The following is a 25,581-nucleotide window of genomic DNA, read 5'->3' as shown; positions in this document are numbered from 1 at the left end:
GCAAAGAAAGGCATTCAGAAAGAATGGGAGTCTGAAAACCAAGTGAAGATGGCTGCAAAGGAAAAAAATAATTTGAGGACAAAGACGGGGGGACGACACGCCATCACCCTGCAAGGAGCAGTTCCGTTTCCGGGAAAGTACATAATGCTACGGGAGGGCTGGAAGTTGTAGTGATCCTTCTGGGAATATGATGGTGCAAAACAGCCTCTACACCTTCCAAATAACGTTATTTTCAAGAGAGGAAAAAAGACACTTCTGATTCTGGCGATTTCAGCGGTATTAGAGCAATATAGTTCATTTGTCAGCCCCTGAAGTTAGCAGCAGTCTACCGTAAATGCCACGAGCATTAGGATGGATGCCAAGGAGGGCAACCGTTTCACCGTTTCTCCACAAGCACTCTATTGTCACTTGCTGGAGACAGAACACAAGATCGGACAGGTACCTAGTAATTTTCTTTATGCTACTCGTTAGCAGGCATAAAGCAAATAACCCCACCAGGGATACTGCAAGGTCAAATACCAAGTGGTTCTCAAACTTCAACATCCAGAGACAGCCCTCCACCCACCCAGACACTCCCATGGCATCCTGAGCGGCAAAACCAACTAAAACACAAAGCCAGTTCATCTCTCTCTGGAGAACACAGATCAGAAACTCAAGGCAGGCATGAAGAGAACACAGGGAAAGGTTCAATTTGAGGAACGCTGACTAAAGATGTTAACTGAATTACAATATTATGCCACCTAGAAGTTCACTGAGAATCTTCCCTCCTATTCCCAAAATCCCAACCAAGTAGATCTACCAATTCCACCTAAATAAGACTAACAAACTTCCTTCGCTCTAGGTCAAGTATTTGTGAGGTCCAAATTTCTTCAAAAGATATTCAACTACATTAACAATGCCTTACATCTTTTATCTCCAAAGGAGATGGGAAACTGAAGGCCAAAACACCTTCCTGCCACTATTAAGACTCACGAGCCTTAATTCAATAAATGCCTAATAAGGCTAAAGCTGGACTCCACAATGCACAAAACGAAGTTCCTGCCCCAAGGAACTTGGACAATCTGATTCAAACAGGCAAGACAGAAGAATGGGGACTACGATTGGGGCAATGAGACAATTGTCATCTATATGGATCATCTATAGTTGCCCTCAAAAATGGATTCTTAGCCAAAATCAACACAAAGAAATGCTTTATGAAAGGAACTAATGAGGGGATTGTAGGCATTTGGATATGTGGATCACTGAAAAATGACTCAGCCATACTGGGTGGTATGTAAAAATGCAGAGGCAGTGGGGAAGAGAGAAAGTGAAACCAAGAGATCATTCAAAGTGGAGTGAATGAAGAAAGGAAGATAACTCCTCCCTGCCACCCCAGCAGGGCGTGGCTCTTAAGTCCCTAACAGACCTAGAAAGAATCAGATCTTCTACAGTGCAAGTGACTTGGGGGAGCTCCCACGGACCAGAGCAGGTGACCCCCCCAGCTGCTCCAAAAACAACTGGTCCCACAACCTGTCCCTCTCCTAAACTTAAAGAGTCAGTCTATACCAGAATGATTAAAAAAAGAAAAATCACAACCATTACAGGAATGACTTGTGCCCAGGAGTTTGTTCTGATGGAAGAAAAGGGTAAGACCAAATGAGATCAAGATGTCTTCCAGCTCTCATATTTCGATCAAATATGCCATAGCACAAGAGTGGGAGATTTCAAGAGAGACATTTAAAGCAGGTGAAAGGAAACTGTTGAGGTCAAAGCAGGAAAAAAAAGGAGAAGCAATATTGCAAGATTCAACTAAAGCAAGGTAGAGGAATAGTGTGAGTGAAAATAAAAGACCGTATTTTAACATTAAGTAAGCACCAATAAGATTTAGTAAAGCCATGTATGAACAGGAAACAGTAAAATAGAAATAAGAAAATAATGATAAGCGACTGAGCACTTTCTAAAAATAGAATGCTATTGGTCTGAGGTCAGTTTCAGGAGTACCAGTTATAAAAAACTTAAAATAATCAATGACATTTTAAGATAAACCTTTCATAACTAAAATATCCAGCATTTCATTGTGACTGACAAACGAGACCAAAGTAATGACTGCTACCAGAAAGAATTCCTGGAGAACTCGTTGAGGGTTGAGTATTCCTGTATATCTATCTAGTTCTATCCCTTCTTTAACCCATTTTTTTCTTGGATATTTTGTGTCAGATTTATGTTTCGGCATTATTTGGTAACTGCCATTCAATCGATAGTATCTTTTGAATGCTCTCTGTGAGCAGAGCACTGAACTATGCGCTTGGGAAAGTACAACGCAACAGCACTGGTAGACCCAATCGCAGCCCACGGAGAGCTTATATAGTCTAGCATCTGCCCTAAAAAGTTCTATAATTTGTCAGAAGAGATCAGTGCATGGACGTATTTAAATCATTTTTTTTTAGACTTAAAAACACAAGACAGCAGACAGGAAAATGCTGACAACTCCTATGAAGCTCACTAAGAAACAACCTTGCAATATGCTTAAAATGAAACTGAAGAGGCCAATCAACTGTAGAACTAAAAAGATAAGATGCACTGCCAATATAGCTAACTCTAAAGGCATAACCCCATAAACATTTGGCTCCACCTTTTGCCTCATATTCAACAGGAATAGATGGGTCTTCTTTTCTGTGCTCCTAACTACATCTACCTTGAACTAATTATGGATTGGGAAGAGTTAACTATCCACTCTACTTTTGTTTCAACAATTTTAAATCTCTCAGTTTAGTGTCATTAATTTAGTTTTGTGACACTAATTAACCCCACAAGGCTTTTATGTTGGTCATCTGGTGACATTACACTTCTTCCCAGTAAAGTAAGAGCTCAGACTAATGCAATCTTTTGAAAATTTGGGAACCACACTGTAAGAGGACCAAGGCTAACTTCTTGGAGATGAGGGGTAAAGTTTGGGCAGTGTGTAGGGCTGGAGCTCCTGTAGCCCTTCTAGTATTTATTCTGATCTTTTGTCTCTATGTTGTTTCATCTTTCCTTAAATGTCTGCCACTAACTCCACCCTTTCCATCCCATTATTCTGAGATTGAGGACCTTTTCTAATTTTCATTTGGGTACTTTTTCCCCAATGCTTAATCCAGGCATTTGTACTACTACTTGGATCCACTGCAAATGCCCGGGGGGGGGCCTGCAGGTCTAATTAGAGCCAGACCAAGCTCAAAGGAACTTCCCCAATCCCTCCATATTAACCGTCTATCCACGGGAAGAGTCTGTCTTCTAATTGAAGGTATTTCAATTCATTGACTAAACCAGCCAAATGGGAGGATGCATGATTCTTTCAGGGAGAGGAGGGCACAGTGCATCTTGGGACCTGTAGTCCTGCACACGTGCTTCGGCCTAATGAGCACAGGGGCCAGCCCTAATGACGCTGCCTACTAGTCATTCAAAGGGGACAGTGGTCCTTTAGATGGTCAGCATTTCCACCCTGCCCTGCATTAGCAGAATGGGAAGGAGAGAAGCAGTAGCACATGCCCTTGGCGCCAACCTGCCAGATGGCCGAGTTGCTTCTCTGGTAACTCATGCTATCCCGCCCAACCTTGGCATCACCATGGGGTCTCAATGCCAACATGCCTTGCATCAGCGGGGCAGGAAAGACTGATGCAGCAGCAGGTCTTCACCCAATTTAAAACCTTGAGAGAGCTTTTGCTGTGGAGGTTACGCTGGCTGGGGTTTTGATGGATGGACCCTGAACTGTGAGGAGCCAGACGATGCTGCTCCTTCAGCCACAGTAACTCCTGCTCTTGCCAATTATGTAGATATATCTTTCCATCTCCTGTTGTGTGTGGGCTTTTACTGTTTCATCTTTCCTTTTGCGTCTGTCCCCGGTGCCCACACCCCTTGGTACTCTTATACTATGAACCCCTTGAAGGGCATCGAAGAGGTGATACCCTTTACCAGCTCCGGATCTACTGCTTTGCCCACTAGAAGCACACTACCAACTACTACTGCGTGGTCACTGGTCTCTCAAATATCTGCATATTGTTTGGATTGGCCTAAAAATTTTTATCAGAACTCTTCATCGGGTACAAACCCCCGAAGGCCAACAGTTTCGTTCAGCTCTCAGGAGTGGGAAGGAGAGAAGAAAATACAGGGGATGTTTCCTTTCTCCTTACCCAAGCCCTCTAAAATTCTTCTCTGAGAAGTGCCAGGAGTAGAGGCAGGAACTGACCCCCAATTTCTACTTAGCCACACTAGGCTCCAACTACTCCACCTGGTTCATCAATCCTGCTCTCTACCTGGTTGTCAGTGAGGCTCCCTGAAGAAAACTTAGGTTTCTACTATGCTGTGGGAGTATTGGACAACCACACTGGACGAGGGGTGAGCAAGCTCGAAGGCCACCACCAGCTATCTGGGAGGCCACATAAAGACTGTGGGGTTGTGGTTGACCACTCCCCACTAGATTACAGAAGCAGTAAGAACCATCAATGAGGTATTAGTGTGCAGATGGGGCACGAAGGAAAAAAAAAGGAGGACCCTTGAAAAGGCTAAAAGATTTCATGAAAAATTAAATTTGGAAATTTTTCCCCTAATCCTGCCCCTGTTTAGTGCTTAGAAGAGCCAGGCTATTCCTTTGGACAAAGAAAGCACAAAGCAGGGGGGGAATCTATAGTCAGTCCTTCACAGGACATTTTCATTACGTCTTTCACAGAGAATTTAGTGGCAGAATTAGGAGACGTTGGACTCAGGGTATCGGTGAATAGTATTTATTGAACATTTATTATATGCAGAGGACTGACTGCACTAAGCGGCTGGGGAAGTACCATACCAGTTGGTTGACACAATCCCTGCCCTCATGGAGCTTACAGTCTACAGGGGGTGACAAGACATTAAAATAAATGAGAAGGGAAATAGTAAAGAAAAAGAATATGTACTTAAGCGCTGTGGGGCTAGGGAGTGTTACATCCTGAGCTTTTTTGAGCTTTTTTGAATGCAGGGTTCTTTCAGAATGCAACCCTGCGATATAGAAGAACTGACAGTGTCTTTTTCTATTAAAGTCTCTGGCAACAAAATAAACCTTCACACTTCTGTAAATAGCCACTTTAATGTTATGATGAAATACCTACTTAATTTCTAACTTGGAAAAAAGGCTAAATATAAAATTACCCAGTTGTTTACAGAAAATCTATTATCAAAACTCTCCAAGTAACCCATTACAGATTCATCAGCAGAAAGTAATTAAAGAACTATATTTCAAAAAAGTCCTGCCCATATAGGCAAATGCCAAAAGCATGACACAGTATTTTAAAAATTGGTTTTTCCAGACTCATCAATCCTGTCATCCTCTTTCGATGTTTTCCCTTACATAGCACCTTTGATTACAAAGGTTTCCAAGGTCAAAATCATTAGTTAACTCCTCCTGGAAAAATAACGATTTTAACCATTCAAGTGCTTTCAGCATACACACCATTGTATTCAATATGTGAAGATTATATATACAGTAAGATCAAGTCACGGTGGCCCTCAAGGGGATTCCAATCAGTCACCAAATATTCTGTCAGGTAAATTTAGAAATAGCAACTGATAATTGGATATATCAGCATCAATAATAAGTTTGATCCAAATCAATTTAAAATCCACAAATTTTCAAAGATGGAAATCCTAGATGCTCCGAAATGTAGTTTTCTGATCTAGTGTTGTGATTTTCACATAGAATCTTAAAAAAATAAAAATAAACTGAACTCACAAAAAGGTCCCAAGTGTCTTTGGTGAACCGTCCTTCAACTTTAATGTACTGCCACTCTAATGGGGAAGCATTTTCAAATACACTCAACCCACCTTAGGGATCAAATCTGAAAGTCCATAGGCTTTTCTTGATTAGAAAGGTCAAAATCCAATATAATAGAGTTCCTCAATACTACAGGCTTGATTTACTTGGTCACAGGCCATCGCTTAAGTGTGACACTTTGTTTTCTTCAATCATGCTTTATCCACTTGAAATTTTGGGAAGGTTAAAGGCAAAGAATAGAAGATGGATCATTTTGGCTTGGCAGGACTATTTCCTGTATAGAAATGTACTGTTGTGCGGCCCCCCCGCCCAACACACACACTGCACCCCCCCACAAAAGTAAACTTCAATAATAATAATAATGGTATTTGTTAAGTGCTTACTAAGTGCCAAGCACTGTTCTAAGTGCTGGGGTAGATACAAGGTAATCAGGTTGTCCCACATCAGGGCCCTCAGACTTAATCCCAATTTTACAGATGAGGTAACTGAGGCCCAGAGAAGTTAATAGGCCTGCCCAAGGTCACACAGCAGACAAGCGGCAGAGCTGGGATTAAAACCCACATCCTCTGACTCTTAAGCCCGTGCTCTTTCCACTATGCCACGCTGCTTCTCTTAAATTTCAAAATTAAATTTCAAACTATAGGTAGGGGGGACCTTTTCACACATGCAGCATCAGTACTGTCATCCACTTTCTTTACCTAATCTTGAACCATGCATCATTCTTAATCTTTTCCAGACACCCTCCTCCTATAATCCCTGTTAGTTGCCGCTCTGACACCAAATGTCACTTCCCTCTCACCCCTATTTTCCATACTCTCTATCCCTCCCTTTAAAGCTGAAATAACCCACTGACCTAATTTTTTCCTGACATTTGACTTTCTTCCTCATACTGTTGAGGGCGTTCTTACAACTGCTACAGGTAACGGGACATTTCCTAACATAAAAGGGAGATGATGGAAAGAAAACATCCCAGTGATACAGCTCCTACGTGACTGAACAGCATAAAGTTTCAACAAGATTTAAAGAATTAAAATCAAAAAGCTATCCTGGGAACTGAGAAACCAAACGGGTTTGACAAACCATTTTCCTATTCATACATTCCTATTCATCCATATTCATTCATACAGACAAATGAGATAGCTAAATTACCTAAAATAATGATTACTTCAAGGAAATTCATAAAGGAATTTAAAAGGTGCTAGAAGACTGTGTGGCAAAGGTATTTTATCCACTGTGAAAAAGGTGGTTTCACTGGGGGAAGACAGCCTGGAGAAATTTCTGTTGAATGCACACTAATCTACTGAAGATTGATTAATTGCTTCTACTAAATTTGTTCCGAATTCCTACCTTTTCCCATGTACAGTAACCAAATTTTAACCCCTCCTAACATTCCACTGAATTTAGTTGTCATCTTGCCCTTCAAAAAATCTTGCAACAGAAAAACCTCCCAATCCAGCTTTATTATTTATTTCTCAAATTGGTTAGAGAAAAAGTTCACCACCATGGGCTGATCTTGTTATGTATGCTATTTTTTGGTCTTCACACCTTTGACACAACGTAAAAAGCTTACCTGATTTGACAGCTATGTTTTACGTTGATGAAAACGAAGGATTTGAAAGGGTGGACATGTAACTATTACTGGGAGAGTCATGGGAGGGGAGAAAAGAAGGAAGAGTGTGTCATTTTCCTAGTATCTCAAAATCTCCTTTGCTGAGATCACCATCATCAGAAGCACACTTCCAGATTAGTTTTATAGAGAGATTCTAAATTCTTGAATTGCCAACTAGCTGCAGACTTTTCAACTCTCAGCAGCCATTCATTAACTTGTCACCTTGTTAATATGGACATAATAGTGATGAACACAAGATCTAATCACATCCCCTTGAATAAGTTATAAAAACAATGTTAAAGGATTTGTGAAGTTTTAAATTGCCCCCTTATGCTTTTTTTTTAAATCAAGACCAGGAATTTGTGCAGCAGTGTTTTAATATATGAGATGTGATGATTATCTGCTGGCCTCTACAGAAGTTCAGGTATTTTACCAAATATCAGATCAATGCAGACTGTCACCTTTCTGGCTCTGAAAGGTACAGCAACTACAAGGTTGCTGCTCTGAAATCGCGTGCCAATCTAATTTTTTAGTGAACACATGTTTTTCTTAGATGGTGAGCCCTTGGGGCCCAGGGAATGTGTCACCCAAGTATTCCTTTCTGAGGACTTAGTACAGTACTTTGCCCCCAGCAGGCACTCAATAAATACAATTATCACTACGACCTGTCACAAATGCTATACTGCAGGAAAAGCAGAGCAGACTGAAAGATGACATCGGATTTTCGAGCATTTTGGTTTTAATTTAATCCCCACTCCTAAAAAAATTCTGAAATAAAAATGTTAGTAAAATGATCGGAGAAACCTAGATTTGCTTTTTTCAAGGAAGAAATGCCCAAATTCTACATGCATTTTAGCAGCAGGTAATGAATTCATACAATCCAGATAATCTCCCAACGGAACAGCAACATTAAAAAGTTTTCAGATCAATTCAAAGAAGCTATCTTTAACTAAGCCATTCTTTACACATTAGTAGAACTAATCTTTGTCACGGCAATCTACTTTCCTCAAATTGAATCTTTTGCTAGTTAACCCAAGCTTTCCTATGGGCAGAAAGAAGTGAAAGGGTGGAGCTCTGATGTCAGACATGATGGCTCAGGTAACCAACTCAGAACACAAGTGTCTCTAGCGGTAAGGTTATCTGTGCGAAAGGCACATACCACACCACCCTTGTCTTAAGAGAAGCATCTACCTCAAAAAGGCAGAAGGAAAAAAAAAGGGCAATAATGGCCAACCCACAAGCTCAAATTCCGTTTTATAACCCACATGAGATGGTGGGGGGGTGGGGGTGGGGAGGGAGGTTCCTGGTGCATTTCCCTTCTGAACTGCTTTCTGAATTAGCCTACACTAATGGCATCTCTGGGTACCAGGAATCTTCAGTGCCCAGGGAAAACAGGGATGAAGAGGTGAGAGTGGAGGGAGAAGTTCTGTTTATCCTCCCCTTAGAAGACAGGATGGGGAAAGGGAGAGGGTGAGCCCTTTCCTGGACTCCGTTAGTTACTTAATCAGGTATTGAAGATGAGCTTTAAATTGCTCTCTAGTTTCATACCAAAACCACCTAAACATTTCCCATCCCAAAGGCGTTCTCTTCAGGCATACAGGCTCAGATTTATACAGCCCACTAGGACTCTTAAATATCAACACATTTGAACTGTGGTCGGAAGTACAACCTTCAAGGGGAGCAGGCAGACAGCCCACTCCCTGCCTCCGCCCTACCCTTGGGAGCTTCTCTGCTCTGCAGCCCAAACCTGCCCTAGTTACTGAGCCTGCCCACCGATCCTTAAACCGTTTCCCATGTGGAGATTCCAATTCCCCAGGACAGAGGTGAAGGGACAATAAACTGGCAAAGCGTTGGAATTCAGTACTGTCAATGAAATAAAAAGGGCAAGGGAGTAGCGGGGACGAGAGGGCAATAGAAGAGAAGTGGTCAGTTAGAGAAGTGGTACTAACATTTTCCTAGTTTTAATCTCCAAAAGAGCAGATTTCCATTATTGGACTGCTCCTACCCCCGATATTATCCAGGGAGTTTTTCCTGGGCAGCTAGTTGACAAGCATGCCATTTATTTGGGAGAGGTGAAACTAATAATGCCAACCGCCCCTGTAAATAAAATGTATCTCTATGCCTAGTTCCCCTAAGTGATCCTACTGAGGAGCAATACTCCACCAATAGCCATGGTTAAATCTAGTCTCTGGTAGAGATTTTTTTTTCCCCATGGAATTTGTGCTAGGCACTATACTAAGCACTGGGGTAGATACAAGCTAATCAGGTTGGACACAGTTCATGTGCCACATGAGATGCTCAGTATTAATCCCCATTTTACAAATGAGGTAACTGAGGGCCAGAGAAGTGACATGCTCAAGGTCACACCACAGGTCCGTAGTATTGTCAGGATTAGAATCCAGGTCCTTTTGACCCCCAGGCCCGTGGTCTATTCTCTAATTCTTATACTCCTCTTCGCCCCGCAGCAATACCATGTCCATCGTTTTCAGGTTTGCTCTACCATTACTAGCATTCTGCTTCTTTATTCTTCCATTATGTTCAGTTACACATTTGAAACAATGAGGCTTTAACAGAGGCACCGCACAGATTTCCATCACAAATGCCTCTTTCCCACCAGTAAAAAGAAATACTTGGCTATTAAGTGACACTTATCCGAATTCCTAATTTATCTAACACTGTTAAAATTAAAGTTTAAGAAAATGCATTTTTTTACACTTTTGGTCACCAGTTTTACTCACGCCATTTAGAGCACAAACTATATATAATTTTAGATTTCCTCTTGGGAATCTTAGCATAACTGATGAAAGGGACCCATCTGGGTCAAAAGGAGGGAAAAAAAAACCTTCAATCTTCACATGTGCTTTGAATCCTTGACCAAGAAATTAATGATTTGACCTTGATGAAACAGAGCTTTTATGAAATAGGGTCTCTGCAGCAAGAGGTCCAGAAAAGGCCCTTGCTGGCATGGCCTAGTGGATAAAACCCAGGCCTGAGAGCTAAAGGACCTGGGTTCCAATCACAGCTCTGCCACTTCCCTGCTGTGTGACCTTGGACGAGCCACTTTACTTCTCTATGCCTCAGTGTCTTCAACCACAAAATGGGGGGTTCAATACTTGCTCTCCTTTTAGACTGTAAACTGAGACTGGGTTCGACCTGATTTAACCTGATCTACTCCAGCGCTTAGAACAGTCCCTGATGCATAGTAAGCACTGAACAAATGCCATCATTACTATTATTAAAAAATACGATTAACATATATGTATATACATATATGCAAATGTTTCAAATGGGAATTTCTGAAAGTATTAAGTCCTTGTTCAGATCCTGCAGTCTAAGACTTGAAACTAAGGGCAGAAATTTCCAGTAGGAACAGAATTGGGTCTGGTTCAGAGAGGAAAAAAAAAAGGTAGAAACTAGGGGTTTTTTTTTCTTCTTTTTAAGGAGATTCAGGGTACCATGAGGGCTGTGGTTCTTTTTAACTTTAGCCTAAACCTACTGGGGATGGAGATGAGATGGTGACTGAAGAGAAGGAACTCAAAAGACAGGATATTGGGTTAGTGAAGCCTGGGTGGAGGGGGCCAACAAGGCATTTAGCCACACCGGGGCAGAGGAGTAGAGAACTGACAATAGATTAAGGGGAACAAAATACTAAGGTGGGAGGGAGGAGAGGGAAAGTCCTTATGGATCGAAAAACGAACAGGCAGTTTTGTTAGATATACTTAAGACGGCCGTGGTAGGAAATTAAAAAAAAAAAGAAAAGGGAAATCATCGGTTGAAATAATCCGACAATTTCTACTTGTAGGTAATGAGTGCCTGAGGGGCATGTGAGTTCGTCTCTAGACTGTGAGCTCGTTGTGGGCAGGGAATGTGTTTGCTTGTTACATGTCCTCTCCCAAGCGCTCAGTACCGTGCTTTGCACACAGTAATCGCTCAATAAATACGTTTATTAATAAATAATAATAATAACCTGTCCAGGAAAATTCCGTTTTGAAAATTTCAGACGTGGTGTGGTGTAAAGACGACGGGTTTGGGAGTCAGAGGTCGAGGGTTCTCATTCTGGCTCTGCCACTTGTCAGCTGTGTGATTTGGGGCAAGTCACTTCATTCGATAGTATTTATTGAGCGCTTACTATATGTACTAAGCGCTTGGAACGTACAATTCGGCAACAGAGAAAACAGGCACTTCTCTGTGCCTTGGTGACCTCCTCTGCAAAATGGGGATTAAGACTGTGCGCCCCACATGGGACAATCTGACCACCTCGTACCTCTCCCAGCGCTTAGAAGAGAGCTGTGCGTGTAACTAATAATAATAACGTTGATATTTGTTAAGCGCTCACTATGTGCACAGCACTGTTCTAAGCGCTGAGGTAGACACGGGGTAATCAGGTTGACCCACGTGAGGCTCCCAGTTAATCCCCACTTTACAGATGAGGTCACTGAGGCTCACAGAAGTGAAGTGACTTGCTCACAGTCACCGAGCTGACAAGTGGCAGAGCCGGGATTCGAACCCATGACCTCCGACTCCCAAGACCGGGCCCTGAGCCATGCTGCTTCTCTCGTCATTCTTATCCCCGGGGAGGGTCGCCCAAAATGCTCTCCTTCAGCCGGCGATAAAAGGGCCTTTGGAGATGGGTGTCAATTGGCGCTCGTCGGATCCCGGCGGGGTGGGGGCCGGGCACCGACCTCATTCTACTGGCGGGTAAACTGAGGCAGGGGAAGGGAGGAGGAGCCAACCCTCCCGAGGCTCCGACTTCCGTCTCCGCAGCAGAGCACGCTGCCCGGGGGCAGCAGGAGTTTCGGATTCCCCCGGGCTGTGCCCAAGGACAGACCGGCTCCTGCGCCTCCTCCCCCAAAAGACCCCCGGGCAAGGGTCCGGGCCTCGGGGGTCCCCGGGGAAGTCCCTTCTGCCCGCGGGGCAGGTCCTTTGTGAGGCTCCACGGCCGCCGCCCCACACGAGCCTCGGGGGAGAAGCTTCTGCGCCGCCCCCACCCGCCATCTTTCCCCGCTCCCGGGGCGCTGCCCCGGCCGCCGTTCCCCGCCCCCTCCCCGCCATGTGGAGGGTCCCCCCCTCATCCCCACACACACATCCACGCCTCGCCTTTCCCTCAGCCGCCTCTCCGGGGGGCGGCCTGCGCCGGAGGCGTCGGGCCCAGCCGCCTCCTCCCCCGCCCCCGCCCGGGGACTCGCCCTCCCCCGGCCGCCATTTTACAACCAGCTCTCCCACCGCCAGGGCCCCCGCCCCCCGCCCGCCGGCGGCCCCGGGAGCGACGGTCCGCGGGAGGGCGTCCGGCGGGTCGGCAGCCCTACGCCCCTCGGGCCGGGCGGGGCCGGTCCTCCGCTTCGGCCTCGGCGGGCCGGGGCTCGACCCGCCGCCGCCATTTTGTCTCCCGATCCCGGCCTCCGTGGGCGGCGACGGCACAGGGTCCGGATCCCCCCCGTCGGCCCCCCGCTCACCGTCGTATCGCTCGGCCTGCTCGGCCAGCTTCGCCTGATACACCAGATCCTCCCGATCGTCCATTTCGGCGGCGGATGGAAGCGGATGGGGGTCTCCGACCGTCTCAGCCTCTCGCTCGGCGTCCGGGCGGCAAAGATGGCGGCGCCTCGATCCGGGGACTTCCGCCTGCGCACGCGGACAACCGCTCAGCTCTATGGCAACGGCTCCCTGGCAACTGGCGCGCGGGAGGGGGGGGGGGAAGGGGCGGGGCCCCCGAAGCGGCTGGAAGAGACCGGGCGCCCCTCCCCCCACGCGGCCTCGGGGGGGGCACAGGGAGCAGCGGCCCACATGGCGGGCAAGCGACGAGGGATCCCGCCCCAAAACAAAACTATAATCAACATGTTGATATTTGTTAAGCGCCTACTATGTGCCAAGCATCATTCTCAGCGCTGGGGGAGATCCAGGGTCATCAGGTTGTCCCACGTGAGGCTCACAGTCTTCATCCCCATGTTACAGATGAGGGCACTGAGGGACAGAGACGTTAAGTGACTTGCCCAAATAATAATAATGTTGGTATTTGTTAAGCGCTTACTATGTGCCAAGCATCATTCTCAGCGCTGGGGGAGATCCAGGGTCATCGGGTTGTCCCACGTGAGGCTCACAGTCTTCATCTCCATTTTACAGATGAGGTCACTGAGGGACCGAGACGTTAAGTGACTTAACCAAATAATAAAAATGTTGGTATTTGTTAAGGACTTACTATGTGTCGAGCACCGTTCTCAGTGCTGGGGGAGATCCAGGGTCATCGGGTTGTCCCACGTGAGGTTCACAGTCTTCATCTCCATTTTACAGACGAGGTCACTGAGGCACCGAGAAGTGAAGTGACTTGCCCAAATAATAATAATAATAATGTTGGTATTTGTTAAACACTTAATATGTACCGAGCACCGTTCTCATCGCTGGGGTAGATCCAGGGTCATCAGGTTGTCCCAAATGAGGCTCACAGTCTTCATCCCCATTTTACAGATGAGGTCACTAAGGGACCAAGAAGTGAAGTGACTTGCCCAAAGCCATACAGCTGACAGGTGGTGGAGCCAGGATTAGAACCCATGACCTCTGACTCCTAAGCTTGGGCTATTTCCACTGACCCATGCTAATGACAGTGTTTCTTAAATGCTTCCCTTCTGGCAAGCACTGTTCTAAGTGCTGGGGGAGATACTAGGTAATCGGGTCGTCTCACGTGCGGCTCACGGTCTCCATCCCCATGTTACAGATGAGGACACTTGAGACACCGAGAAGTGAAGTGGCTTGCCCAAGGTCATACAGCAGACAAGGGGCAGAGCCGGGAGTAGAACCCATGTCCTCTGACTCCCAGGCCCCTGCTCTTTCCACCAAGCCACACTGCTTCTCACGAGGCCACGAGAAAAGAGGCCAGGGGTTAAGACGAGCGATGGTGGACCACATTTGGGACTGGGAGTCCAGAGACCTGGGTTCTAATTGGGCCCCATCCCTTGCCTGCTGGGTGACCTTGGACAAGTCACTTAACTTGTCAGGCCTTCAGTTTCCTCACGGGGTTTAAATATCGGGTCTCTCTCTCCCGTAGACTTTGAGCCCCATTTGGGACAAGGATGGTGCCTGATTTGATTGTATTGTTTCTAGCCCAGTGTTTAGCACAGTGCTTGGCACATAATAAGGTGCTTAACAAATACTACGATTGTTGTTATTATTATTACTACTGAGGTGGCCAAGAATTCAGATGTGAAGGAGAGTTGAACAAAAATAAAGGGGATAAGGAACGGAGGCCATAATATATTGGGGACCAAAATTATAGAAAGACCCAGCTTTCCTTATGGTGGGCTGAAGGCAAGAGAGCTAAGAGTGGAGGGAGAACCTGCCTGGTCCTAGAGCAGGGCTTGGGAGTCAGAAGGTCATGGGACCTAATCCTGCTTCTGTCACTTGTCTGCTGTATGACTCTGGACAAGTCACTTCACTTTTCTGGGCCTCAGTTACCTCATCTGTAAAGTGGGGATTGAGAGTGTAAGCCCCACGTGGGACAGGGACTGTGTCCAATATGATTTGCCTGTATCCACCCCAGTGCTTACTACAGTGCCTGGTACATAGTAAGTACTTAAATACCATAATTATTATTATTATTGAGGGACTTTTGCCATTTGGAAGGATTGTCAAGGGTGAGGGAGGAAGTACCTCAACAATAAACGGATAAGGGAAAAATGGTCTATTTAGTTGTTCAACTACAAAAATAATTAAACAAATGGCAATCCCCTTTAGAAACTCCCAGTTAAAATTATTGGATAAATCATAGCATTTAAGGAATATTTTTCACAATATTTTTATAAGCTTGCTTGGAGGAATTTTGAACCCGGAGCAGGTATTATGAATTTTTCACAAGCGACCTTCCCTCCTCCCCACCATGAGAAAAGCATTTCTGTATCTGCATGTTACAAAAAAATGAATCAGGGACACTGTGTGAGGACTATTTTGCACCCTCCAAGTAATGCTTCTCAACAGTTCCTAGCAGTGCTATTCAACAAGGACACTAGTTGGTGCACCCAGTTTTCTCGCAGGAGTTGTGTTTTAAAGAGCCTCATGTTATGAGATGATCGTGTTTTAGTAAAATAGATTCGATGGGAATTAAGGGGTTAAGGGGCAGATGGTTCAACGATACCCTCATGGCTGACATTTTCCCTGATACAAATGCTTTTATTATTGTTATGTCTACTGGCGGGCAGAATACTTTACGCCCTTTCCACTTGTTGTTATTGTACTGTATTAAAAGCTGTAAAGTTGCAAAAACACACAAAGTGCAATACAGTAAGGTTGAGTGGAGGCGGAGAAGCCAGGCAGCATCACCCCTCAGCCAACATCTCACCCAAGCGCATAACTGTTTCTTCCTACACTGAATTTATTCGCACCAATCTGTGGATTGTGTTATACCCAGTAGAGACAAGTGTTGTGGGAAGGACATTCCCCTTATTCTTCCATTATGCTAGATCCATTTATGTAATGAAAACATGCGTTATAGCAGAACAGGGAATCAGAAGGACCTGGGTTCTATTTCTGGCTCTGCCACTTGTCTTCTGTGTGTCCTTAGGCAACTCACTTAACTTCTCTGTGCCTCAGCTACCTTATCTGTAAAATGGGGATTAAGACTGTAAACCCTATGTGGAACATGGACTGTGGCCAACCTGATTAACTTGTATCTAACCTAGTGCTTAGTACACATAGTGTTTCACAAATACAATAAAAAAACCTGACAATTCTCCACCCATCATCATCATCATCATCAATGGCATTTATTAAGCGCCCACTGAGAAGTGCTGTACTAGGCACTTGGGAGACTACCACAGAAGCAATACACATTCACTGCCCTCCAGAAGTTTAAGATCGAACGGGGTGAGACAATTAGTTGATTAGGCTGTGAGCCCGTCATTGGGCAGGGATTGTCTCTATCTGTTGCCGAATTGTACATTCCAAGCGCTTAGTACAGTGCTCTGCACATAGTAAGCACTCAATAAATACTATTGAATTAGTTACAAATAAGTGGGAGCAGGAGGAAGATGAGAAGAGAACAAAAATAAGGAAGGGTTTTCCTTTTGGACCTGATAACTCTAGGGTCTTGTGACTGTAAAGGGCTCGTTTACTGTTAAAAGTTGCTGTAACAAAAAGTTTGTTTTAATCATTTTCTGAGCATTGTTTCAGTGCTCTGCACACAGTTAGCACTCAATAAATACTACTGATAGATTGGTTCACCATTCAGTATCTGTCAGCTCTTTTTCACCCACACCCACTGAAGATGCAGGGTGGAAACCAATGTAGAATGGAAAGCAACAGTTTAAGAAATACCACGTTTTCTATCGATGTTACGCTACCGGCAATAGAATCTTAGACTGTGCTTCGACAGGGACTGTGACTGATGGGATTATCTTGTGTTTTATTCTGGCATTTAAAACAATATTTAGCACCATAGTATGTGCTTAATACATACAGAGATAATAGGACCTGCGGTTCATAATTTAATATTTTTAACTGGTATTTAAGCACTTACTATGTGCCAGGCACTATGCTAAGCACTGGGGTAGATACAAAATAATCAGGTTGGACACAGTCCACTTCCACGCGGGACTCAAAGGAGTAAGGTAGATACAAGATAATCAGGTTGGACACAGTCCACGTCCACGCGGGACTCAAAGGAGTAAGGTAGATACAAGATAATCAGGTTGGACAGAGTCCACGTCCACGCGGGACTCAAAGGAGTAATCCCCATTTATTACAGATGAGGCATAAAGAAGTGACTTGCCCAAGGTCACAAAGCAGGCAAGTGGCGGGGCCAGTTTTTGAACCCAGGTGCTCTGACTCCCAGGCCTTTGCTCTTTCCAGTAAGCCCCGCTGCTTTCCAATATTGCCTCCTGGAATTCTTATCCCTTACGTATTCATTAGTGGAGTACAAATCATGTATTTCAGCCTGTTCACTAGCTACAGAAAAGGTCTTAGCCTTTCACTCTTTATGTCACCGGGAACGTGAGAGGCCGTTGTTGCAAAACGTGGACGTCAGGGGTCTTATCAAAGAATTTCACAATTTTCAAACAGTCTCAGCTTCCTCCGGTACTCCCAGAGAAGGCATAAAATCCCTTTCGGGTCGGCTTTCTTTTCCTCTCTTTATAAGGGTTCTTATCAATCAGTTAATTTTCCTGTGCTTCTCCCACTGAGCACAGCAAGAAGCCAACCCTATTGTATAGTACTCTCCCAAGCACGTGGTACAGTGCTTTGTAGTGCTCAATTGCTCGATTGATTGACTGATTGCCCTTGACTGATTACCATGAATAGTCTTCCCCGACTAAGCCCTCATTTTCCCTACTACCTCTCCCTTCTGTGTCTCCTATGCACTTAATAATAATAATAATGTTGGTATTTGTTATGCGCTTACTATGTGCCGAGCACTTTTCTAATCGCTGGGGTAGATACAAGGTAATTAGGTTGTCCCACATGATAATTACAGATAATCCCCATTTTACAGATGAGGTAACCGAGGCACCGAGAAGTAAAGTGACTTGCCCAAAGTCACACAGCTGACAAGTGGCAGATCCGGGATTAGAACCCATGACCTCTGACTCCTAAACCCGTGCTCTTTCCACTGAGCCACAATGCTTCTCTATCTCTACATTTCTATCTGTACCCCTTAAGCAATTGATATCTACCCCATCCTCAGCCCCACTACACTTCCGTAAATATCCATAATTTAATTCAATGTCTTTCTCCCCCTCTAAATTCTTTATGGACAGAAAACACACCTACCAACTCTATTGTATCATACTTTCCCAAGTACTGAGTACAATAGTCTGCACACGATAAGAGCTCAGTAAATACCATTGATTTTCAAAATTATTATTATTGTATTTAAGTGTTCACTCTATGTCAAGCACTGTTCTAAGTGCTGGGGTAAAATTCAGTACATCACGCTGGACACAATCCCTGTCCCAGTTGGAGCTCATAGTCTAAGGAAGAGGTATTGAATGCCCCTTTTACAGGTGAGGAAACTGAGGCTCAGAGACGTGAAGTGAGTTGCCCAAGGTCACACAGCAGGGAAGTGGCAGAGCCAGTATTAGAACCCAGGTCCTTCCGGCTCCCAGGCCCGAGCTCTTTCCATTAAGCCACACTGCTCCAGAACCACAAACTCCAAGCAGCAAGAGCCAGGGCAATTCCTCTTCTCATCTGCTTTGGCTGCTGCTCTTTCCCTGCTTCAACTCCAGGGAGTGAGTATTCCTTTCTGCGTGGAGGGTGGATGTGAAGAGGAGAGAGGTCTGGGATATTTGAGGAAGAGACGACTGTGAGATGGGAAGTCAGGTGGAGCCAGGTAAGGGGCATTTCAGATAAAACTTTCAAACCACGGGAGTCCAATAAAAAAAAAATGCTGAAAAGCTCTGGCTTGTCTACAATAATGGCAAATACTTCAATCAATGAACAGTATTGAAAGAAAGTCTATTTGGTGCAGGGCACTGTACTGAGCGCTTGGGAGAGTGCGATAAAAGCCCCCAAATCAATCTTCTGGGGATAGATACATCCATTCATTCATTCAATAGTATTTATTGAGCACTTACTATATGCAGAGCACTGTACTAAGCGCTTGGAATGTATAATACGGCAACAGATGGAGACAATCCCTATCCAGTGACCGGCTCATCGGGGGAGACAGACGGCAGAGCAAAACAGAACAAAACAAAAACAAGACAACAATATCAAGATAAATAGAATCAAGAGGATGTACACCTCATTAACAAAATAAATAGGGTAATAGATATCTACAAATGAGCACAGCGCTGAGGGGAGGGGAAGAGGAAAGGGGGAGAAGCAGAGGGTGGCGGGGAGGGGGAGACTTCAGCACTTCGGATCACAGTTGTCAACTGTGTGCTGGCTGCCATAACGGCCCAAATTCAGCTCAGGCTCTTACACCTAACATTTAAAAAAATTATTTTTAAGTATAGGTTTCAGAGCTCATGAATTTGGGGCATGTTAAGCTAGGGAAACCTTGAGGGAGGGAGAATACCTATAGCAGGCAAATATAAACTAGCAATAATGGAAACATTGTTTAAAAACTTAGAAAGTGTTTTTTTTATTCCTTTGATCTTTGCCCAGTCAGCTTCAGTGCCTGTTAAAGTCTAATGCAAAATTCTCTTCTACGTAACCTCTTCGGTCTACTCAAATTTACTAGTGTATCTATTCACGGTTTCAAACCCTGGATTTGAGATATAACAATGACTCGGTCTATCTGAAATGAAAACCTTGGAAAGTTAAATAAAGTTAACAGATCCCACATGCGGCTGAATGTCTCCAAGGGTAGCAGCATTTTAAGATAATGAAAAGGGACTTAATTTATCACAATGTAGCAGTGTGACAAGCTCGTCATGGGCAGGGAATGCGTCGGTCAATTCTTTGTTGTTTTTTTTTTTTTTGTATTTCTTAAGTGCTTACTATGTGCCAGCCACTGTACTAAGCACTGGGGTACATACAAACTAATGAAGTTGGACACAGTCCCTGTCCTGCATAGGGCTCACAGACTTAATCCCCATTTTATTCATTCATTCATTCATTCAATAGTATTTATTGAGCGCTATGTGCAGAGCACTGTACTCAGCGCTTGGGATGAACAAATCGGCAACAGATAGAGACAGTCCCTGCCGTTTGACGGGCTTACGGTCTAATCGGGGGAGACGGACAGACAAGAACAGTGGCAATAAACAGCGTCAAGGGGAAGAACATCTCGTAAAAACCGATGGCGACTAAATAGAATCGAGGCGATGTACAATTCATTAACAAAATAAATAGGGTAACGAAAATATATACAGTTGAGCGGACGAGTACAGTGCTGTGGGGATGGGAAGGGAGAGGTGGAGGAGCAGAGGGAAAAGGGGAAAATGAGGCTTTAGCTGCGGAGAGGTAAAGGGGGGATGGCAGAGGGAGTAGAGGGGGAAGAGGAGCTCAGTCTGGGAACGCCTCTTGGAGGAGGTGATTTTTAAGTAGGGTTTTGAAGAGGGAAAGAGAATCGGTTTGGCGGAGGTGAGGAGGGAGGGCGTTCCAGGACCGCGGGAGGACGTGACCCGGGGGTCGACGGCGGGATAGGCGAGACCGAGGGACGGTGAGGAGGTGGGCGGCAGAGGAGCGGAGCGTGCGGGGTGGGCGGTAGACAGAGAGAAGGGAGGAGAGGTAGGAAGGGGCAAGGTGATGGAGAGCCTTGAAGCCTAGTAACTGAGGCACAGAGAATAATAATAATGTTGGTATTTATTAAGCGCTTACTATGTGCCAAGCACTGTTCTAAGCGCTGGGGTAGATACAAGGTAATCAGGTTGTCCCTTGTAGGGCTCACAGTCTTCATCCCCATTTTACAGATGAGGGAACTGAGGCACAGAGAAGTGAAGTGACTTGCCCAAGGTCACACAGCAAACAAGTGGCAGAGACAGGACTAGAACTCATGTTCTTCTGACTCCCAGGCCCTTGTTCTATCCACTAGACTACACTCCTTCTTGTATAATTCTATTACATTGTACTCTCCCAAGAGTTTAGTGCAGTGTACTGCACACAGTAAACAATCAATAACCATCATTGATTGATTGAACATACGATGTCCTGGGAGCAGATTAATCTCCAAAATATGTGTTTTGTCCAGTCGGACCTTGTAGTATGGCCCCAGAGAGAAATGTAGCACAAATCTTGCTTTTAACGGAATCCACCCCCCCTCCCCTCAGTCTTGCCTTATAGACATGCATTCCTTTAGCAAGTTTAAACTAGTGTCTGCAAAGTATCAGCCTAGGGCAAAAGCCATTGAACCCTGTAGTAGGCCAATAGTAAATTACATTTAACCTCCATTTTCTTAACTTTTACCTTCATTCCTTACCTCTTCGTACTATTGCTCCCCTTCATCCCTCCAATAAAACAAAGCCCAAAAAGTGGTTTTAATATTCAAGAAAATCTTTATTGCTATAATCAGGTGTACCTAGAAATGTTTCTCACTGTACCAAGGTTTTCAAGATGAAAGGCACAAATTCAAAATATTGACAACAGCTCTCTTGATATTTCATTCTTCACTGGCAAGCATCAGAAGGCTTCTTCAAATGGAAATTCATTAAAATAATTTGCTTTGATAGGCACATGCGTGTTGTTGGCACTGTTCAGTTCTAAGGGGCAGTCTTTGATGCTGTATCATTTCGATCATCAATACTAGCTTCAAATTTCTCTCGTGTTTCAGAGGGCACCTTCATAACACAATCTGCTGAACCAAACTCTGGCTGCCTTTGCTGCTTCGTATCCTCTATTACGAGGGGGGTTCCAAATTTCCAAGGAACTAATAGTAATAGGGGAACCAGACCCAAATTGAGAATGCTGCTACTATTACTATTAGTAGTAATTATATTTAAGCACTGGAGTCGATACAGAATGATCAGATTAAACACATCCCTGTCCCTCATGGGGCTCAAAGTCTAAAAGGGAGAGGGAACAGGTATTTTACCCCCATTTTAAAGATAAGGAAACTGAGGCCCAAAGCTGTGATTTTACCAAGGTCACCCAGCAGACAAGTCGTAGTGACAGGCCTAAAATCCTGACTCCCAACTTCCAGTCCTGTGTTCTTTCCACTAGGCCATGACAAATATTCAAAAGATTATAAAATAAGAAAATAAGAATAAGAGGCTGGAAACTTGGGTTCTAATCCCAGCTCTGCCATTTGCCTTCTGGGTGACCGTGGGCAACTCACTTCCCTTCTCTGTGTCTTAGTTTCCTTGTCTGTAAAATGTGGATTAAATTAATTCATTCATTGCCATATTTATTGAGTGCTTACTGTGTGCAGCGCACTGTACTAAGCGCTTGGAAAGTACAATTCGGCAACAGATAGTTACCACCCAACAACGGCCTCAGTCTAGAAATGTTCTCCATCCCCCTTAGATTGTGAGTCCTTTGTGGGATGGGGACCTTTATTGATCTGATTGCATTGTAACCACCACAGTGTTTGGCGCATTGTAAGCGCTTAATAGCACAATTATTATTTTTACCAAGTAATCTGTCCAAGGCCACATTATAAATTAGTGGCAGGGCCAGGACTAGAACCCAACTTTCTAGCATCTTCTCCATTAGATCCTGCTGCCTTTTAAAAGAAAAGCCTCTTCCACTTCCTAGAGCAGTTTCTTGCAATACAATCTACACACCAGTTGTCCCATTTCAGGCAATTTTAGAATGAAATTGCATTTAAAATAGCAATCCATCTTGCAGTGGCACAGTTTTTATGAACACACGTGAGAGCCTCACTACTGCCCATCTCTGTCATTCTGGATGAGATCTGAGTCGTGATGTTGGGTCTGGGCTCCGGCGGAGAAGCCCAGTGGTCCTGGCCCAATGTCTTTTTTTTTCTGGGAAACTTGATTTTTGAAACTACGCCAGGCTCCTCAGTCCTGGCTTGGGCCCCGGGAGCCGCAGCTTGGCGGAGTCAGACCCTGCCCTCCTTCAGTGAGGATTAGATCTACTCCCTTCACCCACAGTCAGATCCCCCTTCCCCAACTACTGACAATTTGCCCATTGGATGCCAAATGGTCACAGCTGCAAATGACCTTGGTGACCCCTCTAAAGAGCCCCAGGACTCAACTCTAGCCCTAACTCTTGGAAGGTGGTAACACTGGCTGTTCTGATTCTATTCTTGCCAGCACTCCGGGGTGCCTGCTGGGCTCCCCTAGGCCTAGCTGGCTCCAGCTGACCCCCCATTATCCTCACCCTAGCACCTTCTGTGTCCTGGAGTTGTGCTAAACTTCCCAAGTAACCCCTCTTCTAGTTTGAAAGGTCTTCCAGGTCAACTTTTATTTTCACCTTTTTTGGGGATTCCTTTTTCTTCCCTCCTTTTTCCTGCCATTTATTCTCTCTTTTCTGTCCTGAACATTCTCTTTTCTTTATTCAGAGGGGCTCTTCCCTCCTCTAGATCATGTCACCAACTGTGACCCTGGTCTTTTCCCAAGCAAACAGCTGGCACAGTTCTATGCCAACTGTGAGGCCCAGGTGAGGAGAGGGTGTGATTAAGGGTCTACACCTTCTGACAGGCTACTTTTAAGTATTGGGCAGAGGGGCAACTACTCTGGGCCCACCTCCCTTGTTAGCCTCCTCAGCTTTCAGGGGGTCCCACCTATGCTCCCTTGACAGCAAGCCACCTTTTTAATGGTATTTGTTAAGCACTTACTACGTGCCAGCCACTGGGATAGATTCAAGGTAATCAAGTTGGGCACAGTATGTCTCATATGGGGTTCACAGTCTTAATCCCCATTTTACAGATGAGGTAACTGAGCCACCGAGAAATTAAGCAACTTGCCCACTACCTTCCCTCTATCTCTATTCCTACCTCTGCCCAACTTTGTTTGGCTAAAACGAAGCTCAGGCAGTCCAGGGAGAGCTGAACGGGGTGGCACCCATAAAAGTCTTCTGATCTCCTTCAAAGGTCTGAAGCAGCAGGGAGAATGATACCTTGCGTTAGATCTCAAACTGATTTTTTTTTCCCCCAGGACATAATTTTTCAGACCCTGAGAGGGTCTTAATTTTCATGGCTCTACTGAAGTTGAGAGTCCACTTTAGAGGCTTTAGCAACTGATGGTCTGAGTCAATTCCAAGTTGGATCCCAACGGCTTATTGAAAGTGTGACGTAATTGGCAAAAAATTGTTTTGTCTGGGTCATGTGTTACCAAATCTCTTTGGCAATCAAGCATCATCCAAACTTTCAAATATGTTTGTCTTAAAACACGGTAGCCAGTGAAGTTTAAGGTCCAGTGTGGCTTTTGCTCAAGGGCTCTCTCTGCATATGGGAGAATCCGCTTTCCCCTTTTCCTAGCGTAGATTGGGAATGTTCCAATGTTCTTTCCCGACATGAGAACATACAGATTCCAGTGTCCGGCTTCCATCTTCTCCTCTCCCTTACCTGGAATAATGTTTTTGGATACACAGATGGATGTCCAGTGTATCCACCAGCCCTGAGAGGTAATATTCATATTTACAGAGCCAACTCCGGTTTTAAAATATTTCCATAACACTGATATTAAAGAGACGTTAGCTGAGGTGGATACCGTTTCTCAGCAGTCACAGAAGTCTTTGGATCGAATAACTATCAGACTGCAAAATTCCAAACGTGACCTTCTCATTTTTGTAACATTATCCCAAATTGCTTAGCTTTACTAACCTCTGGCTGGAGCAGACCTCAAGAGATACCCCCGGCCCAATTGCCTCCTCAGAGACATGACTACACTTAACCATCTCTGATAGCAAATTGTCTTGCCTAATAGACCGTTTTTTTAAGGGCTATAAATTCCATAACTTCCCCTGAGAATGGTAAAGCAGCTTGCTTTCTCCGAACTCTTTTGTTGAGCTCAAACACCTTTCTTATTTACTATCTCCTGCAATCCCTGAGAGGAAAGGTGGGGCAGATAGGGAAACTGAGGTACATTACTGTTAAATCACTTCCCTAAAATGTGACAGCACCATAGAGGTGGAGCCAGGACAAGAGCCCTGACATGTCTCCCTGTCTGGGGCCTGTTCCAGTAATCACCTTTATTTATGGCATTTAAGCGTTGACTATGTGCTAAGCACTATACTAAACACTGGGGTAGATAAAAGATAACAGGTTGGACACAGTCCATGTCCCATATGGGGTTCACAGTCTTAATCCCCATTTTACAGATGAGGTAACTGAGGCACAGAAGTGAAATAATTTGCTCAAGGTTACAAACAGCAGATAAGGGGTGGAGCCAGGATTAGAACCCACGCTCTAACCACCAGGCCAGGTTAACCTAAATCTCTTCACTCTAATTTGGTCTCCCATGGGTGGATCACTTACTTTTGAGATTCATTTTCAATTGCATCTCTGAGTGACCAGCAACCCAGCCCAGTCTGCTGCCTTCTGCCTGCCTGGGCGCACACGAACTGGTTCACATGATCTCTTGGCAATCCTTCCGGGTCTCTGGTTCTACACCTGTGGGATCTTTATCATGTCCCACAGACATCGCTGATTGATAGCCCTCCCATCATGCCCTAAATGTTTGCATTTTGAAGTTGCTTTCTGACGATGAGGCTCTGGAGATGAAAAATTCACAATCCTCACTGGATTATTTCCTTCCTATTACCACAATTCTTCGTCACTGTACAAATGTATGAATAGAAGCAATATCCATTCTCCCCTACTGCTGAGGCTCCTCTTCAACCTCCTGCCTCTCCTCCCCAACGCGACTTGGACTAGCTCTCTGGCAGC

At 44.8% G+C, this 25,581-nt stretch overlaps 1 protein-coding gene across 1 annotated transcript in view; it reads right to left on the bottom strand.

The window, feature by feature from the left end:
• The window catches only part of YWHAE (tyrosine 3-monooxygenase/tryptophan 5-monooxygenase activation protein epsilon), a 29,430-nt gene extending 16,440 nt beyond the window's left edge, over positions 1-12,990 (bottom strand). The window contains exon 1 of the mRNA XM_029082041.2: positions 12,824-12,990. Within this exon, the coding sequence (XP_028937874.1) occupies positions 12,824-12,887 (64 nt within the window). The 5' untranslated portion in view covers positions 12,888-12,990. The remainder of the gene's footprint in view (positions 1-12,823) is intronic.
• Positions 12,991-25,581: the final 12,591 nt, after the last annotated feature.

This window comes from Ornithorhynchus anatinus, chromosome 17 (assembly GCF_004115215.2).
Source record: "Ornithorhynchus anatinus isolate Pmale09 chromosome 17, mOrnAna1.pri.v4, whole genome shotgun sequence".
Taxonomy (NCBI): domain Eukaryota; kingdom Metazoa; phylum Chordata; class Mammalia; order Monotremata; family Ornithorhynchidae; genus Ornithorhynchus; species Ornithorhynchus anatinus.
Note: the sequence above shows the minus strand (reverse complement) of the source record. Positions and strands in the feature narration are given on the sequence as shown.